The sequence below is a fragment of the Herpailurus yagouaroundi genome, unplaced genomic scaffold, assembly GCF_014898765.1.
Source record: "Herpailurus yagouaroundi ecotype Mexico unplaced genomic scaffold, PumYag 139, whole genome shotgun sequence".
NCBI lineage: Eukaryota > Metazoa > Chordata > Mammalia > Carnivora > Felidae > Herpailurus > Herpailurus yagouaroundi.
The window spans coordinates 49,344,746-49,361,897 of NW_024412394.1; the positions used below are offsets into that span (position 1 = coordinate 49,344,746).

The 17,152-nt window shown below is 41.0% G+C and overlaps 1 protein-coding gene across 1 annotated transcript; it reads left to right on the top strand.

Annotated features, from left to right (window-relative positions):
• Positions 1-1,900: 1,900 nt before the first annotated feature.
• GJA10 (gap junction protein alpha 10) lies at positions 1,901-16,420 on the top strand. Its single transcript, XM_040474175.1, has 4 exons — positions 1,901-2,735; positions 6,727-8,179; positions 15,130-15,303; positions 15,853-16,420. Exons 2-3 carry the CDS (start codon positions 6,743-6,745, stop codon positions 15,166-15,168), a joined length of 1,476 nt encoding a protein of 491 aa, XP_040330109.1. The 5' UTR covers positions 1,901-2,735; positions 6,727-6,742; the 3' UTR covers positions 15,169-15,303; positions 15,853-16,420.
• The last annotated feature ends 732 nt before the right edge of the window (positions 16,421-17,152 follow it).

Below are 17,152 nucleotides of genomic sequence, written 5' to 3' on the forward strand. Positions count from 1 at the left end.
GCGCCCCTACGGTGTTTTGAAAATCACTCACCTCGACCTTTTATTTTGCAGTTCTGTTTTTCTGTAATTGGTGTGGTTATCTTTTGGCATGGTAATACCTTTTATCTGAGGAACACCAAATTCTCTGCTAGGAACCTGATAGGTTAACCCAGTTCCTATAATTTCTCACACTTTCTTCTGGGAATCTCTTATTTTCTTATTGTAAGTTCCTCTGAATCTCAGCAGATGAGGACTTGACACAAATGAGCTTTCCTCTTCTGCTGCTGCTACCCTCTATGACTCGGAATTTCTGTTCACTGATATTATGTCAGCCTTCCCAGTTCTAATGTTTTACAGCTGCTTACAGAAAACCAACAACCCCTCGTGGCCCTAGGGAGTGTATATCACCAGCTGTGAGTGCAGTGACATGGAAAGTATTGATACCATTGACTAGCACGGAGGCGGTAGCTAGTGGAGCTCTCATTCCAGGTGCGCCTTCCTCCATCCTGTTACGTTTGTTCTTTCTAAACTTCCTTTTCCCTTCTGTTTCTCTGAGTGTGTCCTGGGCCTGCCAGTGACTTCATAGATTCAACATCTCTTTTGGTGAGAGAGAAAGTTGGAACTTGAAAAAACAAAACAAAACTTGTTCTCTATGGCACTGATTCTCATCCTTTAGTGTGCTAATTCCTGCTGAGCCGTTGGGCTGGTGGGGATGAGGCAGTGCGTAGAGCTCCTCCCCCCCAGCAGCAGTGCAGGGCAGTATTACCTCATGGGGACATTTCACATTATTACTATGAGGATATGGGAGAGTTGCTGACTTTGTGCCAATCCTCTGCTTGCTAAAACTCTTCAAGAATGATCAGATTGTTTTATCAGGGAAAAGTTTATTTTTATTTTTTAAGTTTATTTTAAAATTTATTTTTGAGAGAGTGAGTGGAGGAGGGGCAGAGAGAGAGAGGAAGAGAAAGAATCCCAAGCATGCTTTGCACTGTCAGCACAGAGCCCCATGTGGGCTTCCAACTCACCAAATGTGAGATCATGACCTGAGTCGAAAGCAAAGGTCAGACTCTTAACTGACTGAGCCACCCTAAGTGCCCCTGCAGGAGATTTTTAAATACATCAACATAGGGTTGTGGGCTTTTTGGTTTTTTTAAACCTCACTTTCTGGTTTAAACATTATTATCTTGAGTTAGGTAATGCATTTGCTGTTCAGATGATTCAATGTAAAAGTATTCATCCCACCTGTTCCCCAGTCACTCAGTTACCTCCCTTGAGGCAACTAATAGGAGTTTCTTGTGTACCATTCTGAATTACTCAATGCATAATGTATGATTTTAATGTTTGACTCTGACAAAATGCATTAAAGGTATTACATTCATTAGTCTTCAGGTGAATTTTAGAATTAAATGTCAAGGGCTTTTTGGGACAGTATGCCCAGTACTATACAAATACATATATTAATACATCATGTGTTTTTGCCTCTAGTTAATTCTGGCAATTTGTACTTGAGGCTAGTGTGCGATATAGTGGAAATTTGAGCTCCTCACCTGTTTAGCCTTTATTATCCTTTTTTAAAAACTAAATATGTGAAATAGAATAGGCGGGTGATAGGAACTATTAATAGTTTTTAAAAAATGTTTATTTTTGAGAGAGCAAGCAAGTGGGGGAGGGGCAGAGAGAGGGAAGGACAGTATATCCAAAGTGGGCTGTGTGCTGGCAGCAGACAGCCCGATGTCGGTCTCAAACTCACGAACTGTGAGATCATGACCTGAGCTGAAGTTGGATGCTTAACCAACTGAGCCACCCAGCCACCCTAAATAGTTTTATATACTTTCAAAATTTAAGCAGAAAAGAGCAGGCTCAGAAATGTGCATAGGAGCTGTGATTTGAAGTCACCATTGGGTTCTAGTAACACCCTTGCTGTCACCCCTTCTAAGATGGCAGTAAGACTGTACTTGAGATGTGACTAATGTAGATGTTATGTAAGACTGGGAATTAGGAGACCTAATCTCTGTCCACATTGGGCAAGTTATTTGACCTCTCTGGAATTCAAATACTTTCTCCAAAAAATCTGACAGAGCTTTCTAAGGCTTTCAGATTATCCACTTGGAGTTGGTTGGGGGGGCGGTGGGGATATCCTGAGCTGCCTGTTTCAGCCTAATAGAGTATTGGTAGCACGCATAATCTACAGACATGTACAGCCCCCTCTCTGGTTTATTGATCTCTTTTTGAGATGTTACTACTTGCAGCCTAGCATGATTTGCAAGAACACTTTGGGCTTGATTGTCACTCCATTTTTACTTGTTCACATTTCATGAGGCAAGACTCATCCCAGGCAGCTGTTGAATGAAATTGGACGTGACCCATTGATCTATGACATGGATTCCCAATTGGTTGGAAGAAATGCACCCAAAACTCAAATCACTGTGATCATCCACAAAAAAGATAGGAAAATTCTCATTTGTTTCACTTTTCATTTGTAAATATGATATACCAGGAGGGGCTCAGGCATGGGGTCAATTAGAGGAAAATATCACAAGAGAATTGCAAAGCCCCAGAGGACATTTTGACCTCTAGAGAGAACTAGGTTAGACTCCATTGATCAAAACTACTGTGCTCATTCTGGATCCTGCCCCACACCCAGCTGATTAGACGCTTTATATCTGCAACCAGCAGCAGTTTTTCACTAATTAGCCACTCACGGTCCAACTTTAAGGTTCTGTGAGCAGTTACTATTATTTTTGACCACCTATAAGGTAAGTGGTAAATATGTGGACTTCCTTGTTTATGAGAAATATAGGAAATCCCTGTGGGGATAGAAAGATAAGATCTGAAATAAAATTCAGGAGAGGAACACCAGTTTTTACATGAGAGATGCTAAATTAGTATTTGATAATAAAATTCAAGAATATTTCTAGGACCTGTTTTCATTATTGATAAAAAGTAGTTACTTTTGGGAAACAGGAATATTTGTCTAAAGGATTTTGCTCTTGCATGTCAATATGCATGATTGTATTCCTGTTTTCCATGTTGGACCAGTTTTCCTTTACTTGTTATTTAAAGATAATAATTCCCAAGTTTTAAAGGGATACTGGCAATAGAAACATTAAATAGGTTAGGACTGCCAAGTAGAGGATAATTTAACAAATTGAGTTAACTTTCCCATTTCAGTGTTTTTATATAAAATAGAAGCTCTAGATATTTTTTTAAGTGCTAAAGGAATTATTATTTTTTATCTTTATTTTTTATTTTAGAGAGAGAAAGAGAGAGTGCACGAGTGGGGGAGAGGGGCAGAGGGAAAGAGAATCTTAAGCAGGTTCCATGCTCAGTGCAGAGCCTGACATGGGGCTCAATCCCCCGACCCTGGGATTATGACCTGAGCTGAAATCAAGAATCGGATGTTTAACTGACTGAGCCACCCAGGCTCCTCAGGAATTAATTTTTAATAAGGAATAATGTCTAGTGGCGCCTGGGTGGTTCAGTCAGTTGAGTGTCCGACTTCAGCTCCGGTCGTAATCTTGCAGTTGTGGGTTCAAGCCCCATGTTGGGCTCTGTGCTGACAGCTTGGAGCCTGGAGCCTGCTTCGGATTCTGTCTCTCTCTCTGCCCCTCCCCCACTCCTGCTCTGTCTCAAAAATAAACATTTAAAAATTTTTGAAAAAAAGAATAATGTCTGTAGATTTTTAAAGAAATAATGAGAAAGCACCTGAACTCTTTAAGAGAGGATAGAACTTAGTAAATTGTTGCTTCAGCTAATAAGGCATAAGTCCAAAATTTTTAAATCTAATATTTTATTTACAAGTAGTATATGTAACTACCTTCTTAATTTTGAATTTCAAGCAATTCGCAAGCATATAGAGTAAAATAAAAGTCTCATTAATACCCCTCCCAAATTCAGAGAGGTATCTACTATTTATATTTTATTAAAAGAAATTATATATATGTATGCATATACAGGTAAATTTATATAAATGTTTACTTTGGATAAAAAATTAGTTGTACTTGCTTAGAAGAAGAGTCTTTATTCTTTTTCCTTTTTTTTTCCCCTACCCCCCTCCACTGTCATCACTTCCTAGAGACCTCCAATAACCTGTATTAACTTCCTGGTGTGTGCCCTGTATTTTTTTCAAAGTCATAAAGTCTCCGTAGTCATATAGTCATATAGTCCAAAGTCATATATATATATTTCTACATATATCTACTATATACACACACATATATATACATATATATACACACACATATGTGTATATACATATATATATATATACACACACACCATATACATGTGCATACATATATATGTACATTTATAGGATTTTATTTTAATCTGATATAAAATCTCACATTGAATCTATCAATCAATTCATTTGGGGAGAACTGACAGCTTTACAAATACTGAGCTTTCCAATCCCTGAGCATGGTATATCCCACATTTAATTCATATAAATAGGAGTATGTATATGTGTATTTGGCATTGTGTCTCTCCTTGAAACTCTATCCTTTGGTTTCAGTGATGGTTCTCTGTTTTCATAATCTCCCCCTGCCCCCCAACTTTCTTTGGCCATTTCTCACTTTTACTTTATTTGTATTCATTTTATTTGTATTTTATTTGTAGACGTATTCTCCTATGTTATTTTTCAGGGTTTTGTCATTGGCTCACTTTTTCTTGTCCCTGGGTGATCTCCTCTCTACCTATTCAGTGATTATTCACAAATGTTTACATTTAGTTTGTATTTTTTGTTGTTGTTTTTATTGTCTTCTAGACCCAAATGCCTTCTGGGACAGCTCCAGTTTTGCCATTCAGTTTTGCTGAGTAAAATCTAAAAATTTTTTCCAATGATAATTTCTGGCATTGATGTGCTTAAAAAAAACTTCCTCTATTTCAAGATTCTAAAACATTCTTTCATATTTTATTATAATACTTATATGGTTAACTTAAAAAAATTTTTTTAATGTTTATTTTGAGAGAGACAGAGAGATGAGAGAGTTGGGTAGGGGCAGAGAGAGGGAGAGAGTATCCCAAGCCAGCTCTGTGCTGTCTGTCCCGATGCAGGGCTCAATCCCATGAACTGTGAGATCATGACCTGAACCTAAACCAAGAGTTGGGTGCTTAACCAAATGAGCCAGACACACAGGCACCCCTATGGTTGGCGTTTTTACATTTAATACTTTATTCCACTTGGAATTTATTTTTTTGGGAGATACATTGGGAAAATGTAGTGATTCCATGTTGTGTGTGTGTGTTTAAAGAGAGAGACAGCACAAGCAGGGGAGGGGCAAAGGGAGAAGGAGAGAGAGAATCTCAAGCAGGCTCCACACCCAGCTCAGAGCCCAATGATGTGGGGCTTGATCTCATAACTGTGATATTATGACCTGGGTTGAAATCAGAGGTGGATCCTTAGCTGACTGAACCACCCAGGCGCCCCATCTCTTGTATTTTTGAGTTGATATTCATCCATTCTTTTCACGATTTGTTCATTTTATGTTAGTGAGATTCCTTACTGACCAAATACTGTGAGGGCTGGACCAGGTATATCTTGTTCACTGTTGAATTCCCTGGCATCTAGGACAATGCCTAGATGATAGTAAGATTTAGTAAATATTATTGAATGGGTGAATTATGGAAGAGAAAATTCTTTCATTATTGGTTTTTAACTTAATAACACTTTTCGTGTTTTTTCTTCATATCTTTCATATTGGGAAGTCTTCTACATCTTAGAAACCTTTAATCTAACTTTTTAATCTCATTGAACTTTGAAAAACATTTTTTTTTTAGGGTAAACCAAATAACCTATTCATGTCAGCTCTGCTTTAATTCTTTCCTGGATCCAAGCTTGCTAGAAAAGCAGTTTATATTCACTTTTCTTCTAAGTTAGCAAAGCTTTCATGAAAACATGCTGTTCCAGATGTGGCGTTGTGAATGTTATCACATGTCTGGTACTGTTTCTGTGTCTGCTTAATCTTTACTGCTATCCTGTGCCAGTTCCAGCGGGTATATTTGGCTGATTTGTTTTCTTGCAGTGGGAGCATGGATAATATAATACATAATGAGGATTTACTTTTTTTTGTTGTATGTGTGATGATTATTCCAGTGATAAGGTCAAGGAACCGAGTTTTAAAATGGAAAGATGATTCATCCCACTATTATTTATTGATACCTTCTGTGTGCAAAGAACAAAATGCTATAGAATGTGTCCCTATCTGCAAAGAGTGTACAAGATGAGGGATGTAAGACACAGCCTTCACAAAACTCATTTTAGGCACAGTGCCAAATGAGTGGTATAAAAAATAGTGTGGGCATTTAGGAACGGGTAAAACCACTCTGACTTGGGATGGCAAGGGAAAACTTCTTGGAAAAGTTGAGACTCATGCAAGATCATGTAGGATGTCTGGTTAGTGGGGCCTCTCATCTGGGCAGAGAAATGAACAAAACTTGAGATGGAATGCATTGTACAAATATGAGGGCCATTGCATATATGGAATGAGTCAACTTTGTCAGAGAGAAGGAAAGGATAGGCAGGAAATTGGATCAGATTGTGCAGGGTCTTGAGTTTTTTTTTTCTTCCCAAATCATATTCCTTGGAAGTATCCTATTTCATCAAGCATGGGCCATAAATAATTAGGGCTGGAAAATGCTTCATAGCTTTTCTGACATGAAAAAAGAACCTGCTTTATTAATGAGCCTGTGTCTTTATACATTATATCCATGGGTGCTATTAACTTCAGTACTTTCTGTATGTTTCAGACATTAATCTCTTACCATGGGGGATTGGAATTTACTGGGTGACATCCTAGAGGAAGTTCACTCCCACTCAACTATAGTGGGGAAAATCTGGCTGACCATTCTCTTCATTTTCCGAATGCTGGTACTGGGTGTGGCTGCTGAAGATGTCTGGGATGATGAACAGTCAGCATTTGCCTGCAACACCCAGCAGCCAGGTTGCAACAATATCTGTTATGATGATGCTTTCCCTATCTCTTTGATCAGGTTCTGGGTTTTACAGATAATCTTTGTGTCTTCTCCTTCTCTGGTGTATATGGGCCATGCACTTTATAGACTCAGGGCCTTTGAAAAGGAGAGGCAGAGGAAAAAGTCACACCTTAGAGTCCGGATGGAGAATCCAGAGCTTGAATTGGAGGAGCAACAAAGGATAGATAGAGAGCTGAAGAGATTGGAGGAGCAGAAGAGAATCCATAAAGTCCCTCTGAAAGGATGTCTGCTCCGTACTTATGTCTTACACATCTTAACGAGATCTGTGCTGGAAGTAGGGTTCATGATAGGCCAGTATGTTCTCTATGGGTTTCAAATGCACCCCCTTTACAAATGCACTCAATCTCCTTGCCCTAATGCAGTGGATTGCTTTGTATCCAGGCCCACAGAGAAGACAATTTTCATGCTCTTTATGCACAGCATTGCAGCCATCTCTTTGTTCCTTAATGTACTGGAAATATCTCATCTGGGGATCAGGAAAATCATGAGGGCACTTTATGAGAAATCCAGCAATGAGGACATTGAGGATGAAAGTGGCACTCCATTCCATTTGAAAAAATATTCGGTGGCCCAGCCTTGTATGATTTGCTCTCCCTTGCCTAAAAGAATCTCTTTACTTCAAGCCAACAATCAACAGCAAGTCTTTCAAGTCAATGTGCTGAAGTCTAAAAACACATGTGAAAGCCTACAGCCCAGGCAACTTGAAGTAGACCCTTGCTGTATTAAAAAAGAGTGGACTGAGAAGGATCAGCACAGAGAACAGCTCCATGTCCACAGCCCATGTCCTTGGGATGACAGTACTCTAATTCAGCACCAGGGACAGCAACCAGGCCATTCATTTGGCCTAGAAAATGTGAAGTCCCAGTCCTGGCTAGGTACAGAGATGGCTCCTAGACATTGCCCATCCTATGCAATAGGAACCTGGGAGCAGTCCCAGGATCTACGACCCTCAGGAGAGCCTCTTACAGAGTTGCACAGTCACTGTAGAGACAGCGATGGCAGCATGAGAGAGAGTGGGGTCTGGACAGACAGATCTCACCTGGACAGTCGCAAGGCCAGCTTTCTGTCCAGATTGCTGTCTGAAAAGGGACAGTTGCACAGTGACTCAAGAAGCTTCAGTTCTCAGAACAGCTCTTGCTTGGATCTTCTGCACCGGGAAAATAGTCCCTCGCTTCTGCCTTCTGCCACTGGGTATAGAACATCAATGGTAAGTAAGGACTGATCATAGAACTATTACAAGAGATGTTCCACTCTGGCTGCTTCTTAGTCGTCCCTTTCCAATTTCCTGGTGTGTATACGTGTGTGTTGAGAGAGAGGGAGAGGAGGTGAGGGAGGTTAATTTATAGAGAGTTGAATCCAGTCATTCAGTACATTCAGTTAAATTCAGTTCATGAAATAAAGTTACTGAACACTTACTTTATATCATTCAGTCTTGCAAGAGCTGGGTTTATAAATGGATAAAATACTGTCTCTCCCATCAAAGGGCTCAGAGTCTAGATGGGGAAGTTATACAGGTAAACATAAATGTGATCAAGTGTAAGGTGCCATGTTAGAAGGAGTGCGCAGGCAAAGGAAGGAGTGGACAATTCTTTATGAATGGGTCAGGAAAAGCTTCATTGTTGAAGTTACTTTTGAATTGAGTCTTTTTTTTTTTTTTATTGTTTTTGAATTGAGTCTTGAAAGATGTAGTGAATTTCTCCAGAACTAGGAGGACTGGGCTGCATGAAAGAAGGACATCCCAGTACAGGGAGCAGCATAGACAAAGGCTGAGAGGCGTGACACAGCAGGGATGTCTGGGGAGCTACATGTGGCTGGAGCACTGAGTGGTAGGAAGGCTATGGAGAGGGAAGGGTGGAGAAGGGTCATGGAGGCCTTGTGGGAAGGCAATGGAGAACCCATAGAGGGTGTGCAGCAGAGGAGTTAAGGGATCAGCATTACATTTTAGAAAGGTCTTTCTATCACAGTGTGGAAAATGGATCAAAAGAGAGCATTTGTAACCTTCAGCAGCCCTTGTCTTGCTAAAGAAGGAGGGAGTGCTCCATTGTTTTAATAGCTCTGGCATTTAAAGGTCATATACGAATATTTGGTGCTATATTTCACAAAGACTAAAATCAATATAGTATTGATTTTAATTCTGTTCTCTGAAAAGCCAGTGTGGAATAAGCATTTCCTGGCCATTGTTAAGACATAATGGATATTTGCTGTGGACTCTTCTCAGTTCTGGAAAAAGAAAAAATGACATTTGCTTTATCCACTGCTCCTAATAGCTTTAAAAGTTTTTTTTTTTTTAATGTTTATTTTTGAGAGAGAGAGTGAGAGCAAGAGCAAGCGAGCGAGTGAGCAGGGGAGGGGCAAAGAGAGAGGAAGACAGAATCCAAAGCAGGCTCCAGGCTCTGAGCTGTCAGCACAGAGCCCAATGTGGGGCCTGAACTCACAGACTGTGAGATCATGACCTGAGACAAAGTCAGGCACTTAACTGACTCAGCCACCCAAGCACCCCATAATAGCTTTTTTCCATTAGAAAGAAATCCCCCTAGTTGAGCTCACTTGGTTGAACTTATACACTTGCTTTTTCCTGTTAATGATAATGATTAAATCTATGATGATTGAATCTCTATCCCAATTTCATATATCCTGTGAGTTTAGAGATATTTTTACCACACTAAAGCCATATCTTGAGGAGGCATCATCCTACTCAGAGTTTTCCTATAATACTTCTTTCAAACTGATATTCATTTCTTGGCAGTGACCGGCCATCTATTCAGGAGACTATGTTTAAATTTTTTTTTTAACGTTTATTTATTTTTGAGACAGAGACAGAGCATGAACAGGGGAGGGGCAGAGAGAGAGGGAGACACAGAATCTGAAACGGGCTCCAGGCTCTGAGCTGTCAGCACAGAGCCTGACGCGGGGCTCGAACTCACGGACCGTGAGATCGTGACCTGAGCTGAAGTCAGACGCTTAACCGACTGAGCCACCCAGGCGCCCCCAGGAGACTGTGTTTAAGATCAGAGTGTGGCTACTTGGAACCCCATAACAAACTACAGCAGGGTTCTCAGCCCTGGCCACGAGTTACAGTCATCTGGGAGCTTTAAAAAATTGTCATGCCCAGGACCCATCCAATTCCATTTAACCCAAAATCTCTGGGGTGGGGGGGATGCAGGATCAGTATTTATGTATGTATGTATATATATGTGAACTATATACATATATATGTGTGTATACATATGTAAACTGTATACAGTAAGACCTTGGATTGCGAGTAACTTGTTCTGTGAGTGTTCCACAAGATGAGCAAACATTTCCAATAAATTTTAACTTGATAAACAAGTGATGTCTTGCAATATGAGTAGTGTGTGATGCTGAATGTCACATGATCACAACTGAACCAATGGTTCTTGAAATTCACTTTGATATACAAGTGCTTTGGAGTACAAGCTTGTTTCTGGAATGAATTATGCTTGCAAACCAAGGTTGTACTGTATATGCATATATATGTGTGTGTATATATATATGTATATATATGTATGTATATATATATATATATAAACACTGATTCCAAGATCAAGAGTCACATGCTCTACTCACTGAGCCAGTCAGGTGCCCCTAGGATTAGTATTTTTTAAACTCTCATGGTGATTGCAATGTGCAGCCAGTGTTGAAAACCACTATTTTAGAGTAACCTTGCCAGTGACTCGTGCTTCTTACCTACATTTGTGAAGTCAGCAATACAGTTTTAATCATTTTCCCTCTCTTGTACCTGCTTCCATGTAAGAGGAGCATTTGTTTTGTCAGAGAATTGAGGGAGACAAGGTAGTGTTTAGTAGAGACAGATTTTCTTAATCTCTCAGATTATCTTTTGGGAGAGGCCAGCCATTTTTGTGAGTTTGGAGAAAAGATGATGAAGATGATAGGCCCCTTTCTTTTTTTGTCTTCTACTTTCTTCCCTTTGTTTTTGTTTTTTGTTTTTGTTTTTTTAATGTTTCTGGGAATTACAAATAATGTCTTTGGACACAGAGCTTTACTACTTATGGTAACTTTCCCCCAGACCTCTTACAGGGTTGACAGGAGACTTCACTTCCCAAGTGGCAGGAAGACTTGGGGATTGAGGCCACAGCTGTCAACTCCAGAGCACTGTGGCTGACACATCATGCTTCTTGCCAACAGAGAGATCTTTAATTAGAAATTAGTGCAGCAAACAGGATTATAATCATCTAGGGTCAAAACATGGACTGTAAACTGCTTTCTACACTGTCTTAGGTCCTACATGGCAGAATTTTTAGGGCTCAGTCAGATGCATTTTGACATTTCAGAGCGAACTGACTTCTGGTAGGACCACAGTTGCTTTGTCACTTATGATGTGTCCCATAGAGGGAATTGTCCTGCAATAGAAATGCATTCTATTTTAGAAGGTTACAAAAGTCATTTGGAGGAGCCATGATTTTATGCTCTGACATTTCCCTTACTTTCACCCAACCCCACAGTTTCTTCAAGTCCAAGCTCATTGATTGCTAAATAATTTTGGTCAAGGTTGGTTTTTGGAGGATAGATTTAGCTGGGCATGGAAAGCAGACTTCCGGTCTGGCCAAGTGAGCCTGGGGAGGAGGGCTGGCTGAGTTTTAGGAACCCATACTACCCTCTGAAAACAAGACGTTTCCTCATTGTTGAATGCAGAGATGCAATGGAGCAGTAATTCTCTTGCTGAGTTCCACATAAAATCACTAGGGAAGCTTTGAAATTTTCCCCCATGAGAATCTCTGCTGATGGAGCCTGGACACCAGTATTTTTTTAAGCTCCTAGATGATTCCAGTGTGCAGCCAGAGTTCAGAACCATGGCTATAGAGGAGGGAGGTTTTGGCATTAGGAAGAAGGTTGTCCTGTGAAGTTTTCCAATTTTCGGGGCATTCAAGTGATAAAGAGTGCTCTCTTGTAGCTTCAAAAGCTGAGGATGCTTGCACTTCTTGGTCTTTCTGCCTGGGATGCACCACCCGCCTCAAGACTTGGCATGACTGATGGAGCCAGCTGTGCCAAGGCCCTGCAGAGTTCCCTTGGGCCATTATCAAGGAGGGGGGAGATAAGGGTGAGGTTGAAACAGTCAGGAGCTGATATATGGGGCTTTATAGGCCACAGAAAGGAATCTGGGTTGGATGGCAGAGGGGTGGTGGTGATCTGACACATACATTTTAAAAAACACACTTTCTGGAGAGTCTATTATAGGGCTGCTATGGTCTGAATGTTTGTGCCCCCACCCCCCCAATTCATATGTTGAGACTTAATCACCAATATGATGGTATTTGGAGGTGGGGTCTTTGGGAGGTGATTAGGTCATGAAGGTAAAGCCCTCGTGATTAGGATTAGTGCCCTTATAAAAGGGGCCACAGAGAGTTCCTTATCCTATCTGCTATGTGAGGACACAGAAAAAAGACAGCTATCTATGAACCAGGAAATGGGTTTTTACGAGATAGTGAATCTGTCAGTACCTTTATCTTGGGCTTCCCAGCCTCCAAAGCTGTGGGAAATAAATAATCCACCCTGTCTACGGTATTTTGTTATAGAAGCCTGAATAGACTAAGACAAGGGGTAAGAGTACAATCAGGGAGGCCAGCTAGAGGCTTACACAATGACCCAGGTGAAAGAGGCATGTGGCTCAGACCAGGGGTACCATCATTTATGGTTTGCATGGAAGAACAGTTTTTTTCTTACTTGTTGTATTTCAAATTAAGTAATACATGCTCATTGAAAGAAATTAAAGCAATATAAAAGAACATAGAGAATAAAATAGGAACCTGACCATGTGAGGATTCATCTCTTCTCATCTAGATTCAGTTCTCACTTCTCCCTAAAGGAAACTGCTGTGAACAGCTTGGGAACACACCCCTACCTTTCTCAAGGTATTCATAATCCATCTTTGAGGACAAATATATGTCCACACATATATGTTAATTTTTAAAATATAGATGTGATCATGTAGAGATGTGGAGATGTCTTTGCAATTTGCTTTTTCTCAGTTGATGATACATCACAGGGATCTTCCCATGTCAGGATTTGTGAAAATGCCTGTTTTTTTTTTTTTTTTTTTTTTTTTTTTTAATGCTTATTTTTTTGTGTGAGAGACAGCATGAGTAGGGGAGGGACAGAGAGAGGGAGACAGAGAATCTGAAGCAGGCTCTGAGCCATCAGTGCAGGGCCCAATGTGGGACTCGAACCCATGAACCATGAGATCATGACCTGAGCCAAAGTCAGATTGTTAACTGACTGAGCCACCCAGGTGCCCCAGAACTACCTCAGTTTTACATCACTTCATGCTTTTGTATGGTATTAATGAGCCATAAGACACTTGATGGCCAGTTAGCCATTCTAACTTTTTTTTCTCCTGCATACAATGTTGCAGTGAATGTTTCATACATATATCTTTAAGTGGAATTGTTGGTTTTAATGGGCATACATGTTTTATATTTTGATAGATGCTGAAAATTTTTGCTTAGGAAGGACCACACCAATTTATTTTCTTATCAGTACATTGGTACCTCTTTTCCCACATTCTTGTTCATACCAGCCATTATCTTCCCCCCCCACCCCTGCAATTTGATGAACTAGACATGTTCCCCTTCATTTTAATTTACATCTGTAATTGCCGGTCAGGTTGTTCATGTTTATTGGTCATCTGTATTTCTACCAAGAATGATCCTTTCCTATCTTTTCTGTTGGGATATTTGTTTTTCTTCTGATTTTTAGGAGCTCTTATATGATATTATGTTAACTCTTTGTATATATATAGAAAGATTTTCTCCCAGTCTCCTGGTCTCTTATCCCTGTTTATAGCATCTTTGAATTTTTAATATTATATTAAATCTAAAATCTCTATTACTTCTAGGTTCTTTGTGTCATTTCAGAAGGTCTTGAGGTGCTAGGGTGGCTCAGTCAGTTAAGCATCTGACTCTTGATTTCGGCTCAGGTCATGATCTTGTGGTTATGAACTCAAGCCCTGAGTCAGGCTCCACACTGAGCATGGAGCCTGCATGGGATTCTCTCTTTCCCTCTCTCTGCCCCTCCCCTGCTCATGCTCTCTCTCTCTCAAAATAAATAAACATTAAAAAAGAGAGAGAAGGTCTTTTTTTTTGACTCAGCATTAACAAGGATTATTGGATGGATGTTTTGAGGATGAACTGTACTAATTTATTGAGCCCTTTGGCTGAGAAGTTTAAAAAATTTTTTTAAAAAACATTTATTCAGTTTTGAGATACAGAGAGAGACAGAGCATGAGTAGGGGAGGGGCAGAGAGAGAGGAAGACATAGAATCTGAAGCAGGCTCCAGGCTCTGAGCTGTCAGCAGAGTCTGACACAGGGCTCGAACTCATGGACTGTGAGATCGTGATCTGAGCCAAAGTCGGAAGCTTAACCGACTGAGCCACCCAGGCGCCCCTGGCTGAGAAGTTTTATAGAACAATCAACAAAGCATCTAAAGAAGAGGAGGAAAGATACGCACTTCATTAAGAGCCTGATGGTGGTCTAGACACTGCCGTGGGCTTCCTTTCTGTAATTATTTCCATTTTATGGATACAGAAATAGATGACTTGCCCAAAGTCATACAATTAGGATGTGATGAAGCATAGTCCTTCGTACATAGCAGGGACATAAATTAATATTTACTGGATGAGTGAATGACCTGGAATTTTATCCTAAGCCTGTCTGACTCAACCCAAGTTCCGTCTTCTATACTTTGTTGCTACTTCTTGCTCTTTCTGCACAAGGGAGCCTAAGTGTAGCATATTTTTAGGATCAAGGATAGATTACTGCAAAATAGAATATGCCACAATGGATCACTTTCCACATTTTACAAAGTAAAAAATCTGGCTAATTGTAAAAGGGGCAAAGATGGAGCTTTGGAAAAGGTTGGCTTATAGTTTTAGACCTGGATTTTGGATAAAAACAACAACCGGAGAAGAATAAGAAGATGGCAGGTGGGATCAGAGGTTTCTGGGAATAGAAGCTCTTACGTGGGCATTCATCTCTGGGTCAACCTAGAATTGTCTTCTGCAACAGGGTTTGATTGGATCCCTGGTATCTGTGACATATACAGGGTCCCAGGTGGGTTTTCAGGACTGACTTTTACAAGCCCTTTGAGTCTAGTTTTATTTGTCTTGTTTCCTCTTTCAGAACATGCTTCTAGAACTTTCATCTATTATGAAAAAATAATTCATGCTTGGGGCCAGAAAAATGGACCAAGGACCAACCAGCATCTGCAGGAGAAAAGTTGCACCTTTGTTAGCTCAAACTGCAAGAAGAATTGTGGGAACCATCCCCTCCACAGAGACACCCGCCAGGCGATGGGTGCGTACAGGGTGCTCCCACCTGGGCCCACCTCCACAGGAGACCTCGCTTCCCTGATGGGGCTGGGATCAACCTCTTACTGCCCCACTTGGCCTCACTACCTGAGGCAGGTCTGATCTCTGGCAGGATTAGGCAGGGAGGAAGTGTGCACCCTGAGAGAAAATCCAGGGGTAAAAGCTGCTGCCACTCTGAGGGGAGAAGGATTGAGGAGCGGCTATCCTTCCCCCATCCAGCAGCCTCATAGGGCTTGTTGACCTGCTCACTGCAGAGAGCACCCCAGCTCTGCAGTGGCATAGCAGAGGCAGTTGGGACCATTGGATGGATGGATGGATGGATAGATAGATAGATAGATAGATAGATAGATAGATAGAAAGACAGACAGACAGACTAGATAGACAGATTAGACTATTGGTTCTGTCTCTCTGGAGAACCGTAATACATTGGGTAACTGCCTGGGATATTGCAGAAGGGAGCCCAGCATTGGATGGGGCTGGTCTGTGTTTCTAGCCCAAATGGCTTCTGAGTCTTCTCTGTCCCCATACTTTGCAGAAGTGGAAATGAGGCGTGGAGATATGAAGACGCATGATCTGTTCCACAGTGAGTTGGTAGAAGAGCCAGTGAAGACCAGGTGGATGAAAATGATGCTGGGGCCAAGTCCAAGTGGGTACCATTAAGGGGCATACCATATTCCAGGTGCTTAAGACACATTATCTATACCTGTTTTATCTACAACTGTGCAAAGTTATTGTTTGCCCCCACTTTATAAACCAGAGAAGGCTCAAAGAGACTAAGTAACTTGCCCCACAGCTAAAGGTCACACAGCTAAAGTGCATGCAGTGCAGCTGAATTGAAACCCAGATCCAGGTCCAGCTGTTCCAAGGCCTGGACTCCTTCCAGGAAGCTGTAAAGTCGTGTTCTCTCTCTTGTCCATAACAATCAGCAGCCCCCGGGCAATGATTTATTTGCACATCCGTCTGCCCAACTAACCTGTGAAAGCTACAAGGATAAGGCCTGTGCATTTTAAGTCTCGGATGCCCAGCATGCAGCGTAGTGTTGGTTGAATGAATGTATGTTTATGTATAGATGCCAAAGACAATATAGTACGCATCGCTTTAAACTCTCCAGTCTATTCCTTATTCACTAGTGTTCTGTCATGTCCTGTCAATAGGTTTATTATGAGAGATTCTTTCAGAAGAGTCTGTAGGGCAGCACTTTTTTTCTTTGATTTAAATTTCCTTTACCCTCAGAAGCCTTTATAATGTCATCAACTGTTCAGCACAAATAGAGGTTTAAAAAAAGGGGCACCTACCTGGGTGGCTCAGTTGGTTAAGCATCTGACTGTTGATCTCAGCTCAGGTCTTGATCTCAGGGTCATGAGTTCAAGCCCCAAGTTGGGCTCCACGCTGGGCATGAAGCCCACTTAGGAAAAAAAAAAAAAAGTTAAAGGACCAGTGTAAAATGTAATGCTACCAGTAAATGCTGATGTGTCTCTGACGGTTTCCATCTATTGCTTTAGGATGAGGATCACTGCCTCAGGGATGCACTGGTCTTCAAAGGGGAAGAATAAAATCTAGCCATGAAGAACCAGTAATGGCTTTTTTTGGCTGACTGAGCAGGCCAGTGGCAGGTATATGCTGGGATCTGTAGGAGTCAGAGGTGGTGAAAACAGAAGGTATCGTGTTCTTGAAACAAATGAAAGGAAAGACACTTGCATCATGGGATGTGGGATGAGTGGCTTTTTCCATCTCTCTGGGCCTTGATTCTTTGACACCAAGAAGTATCACATTCATTTATACCAGGAAAGCAAAGCTGCTCAATGGGGAGAATTGGAAACCCATCCCACTCTGGG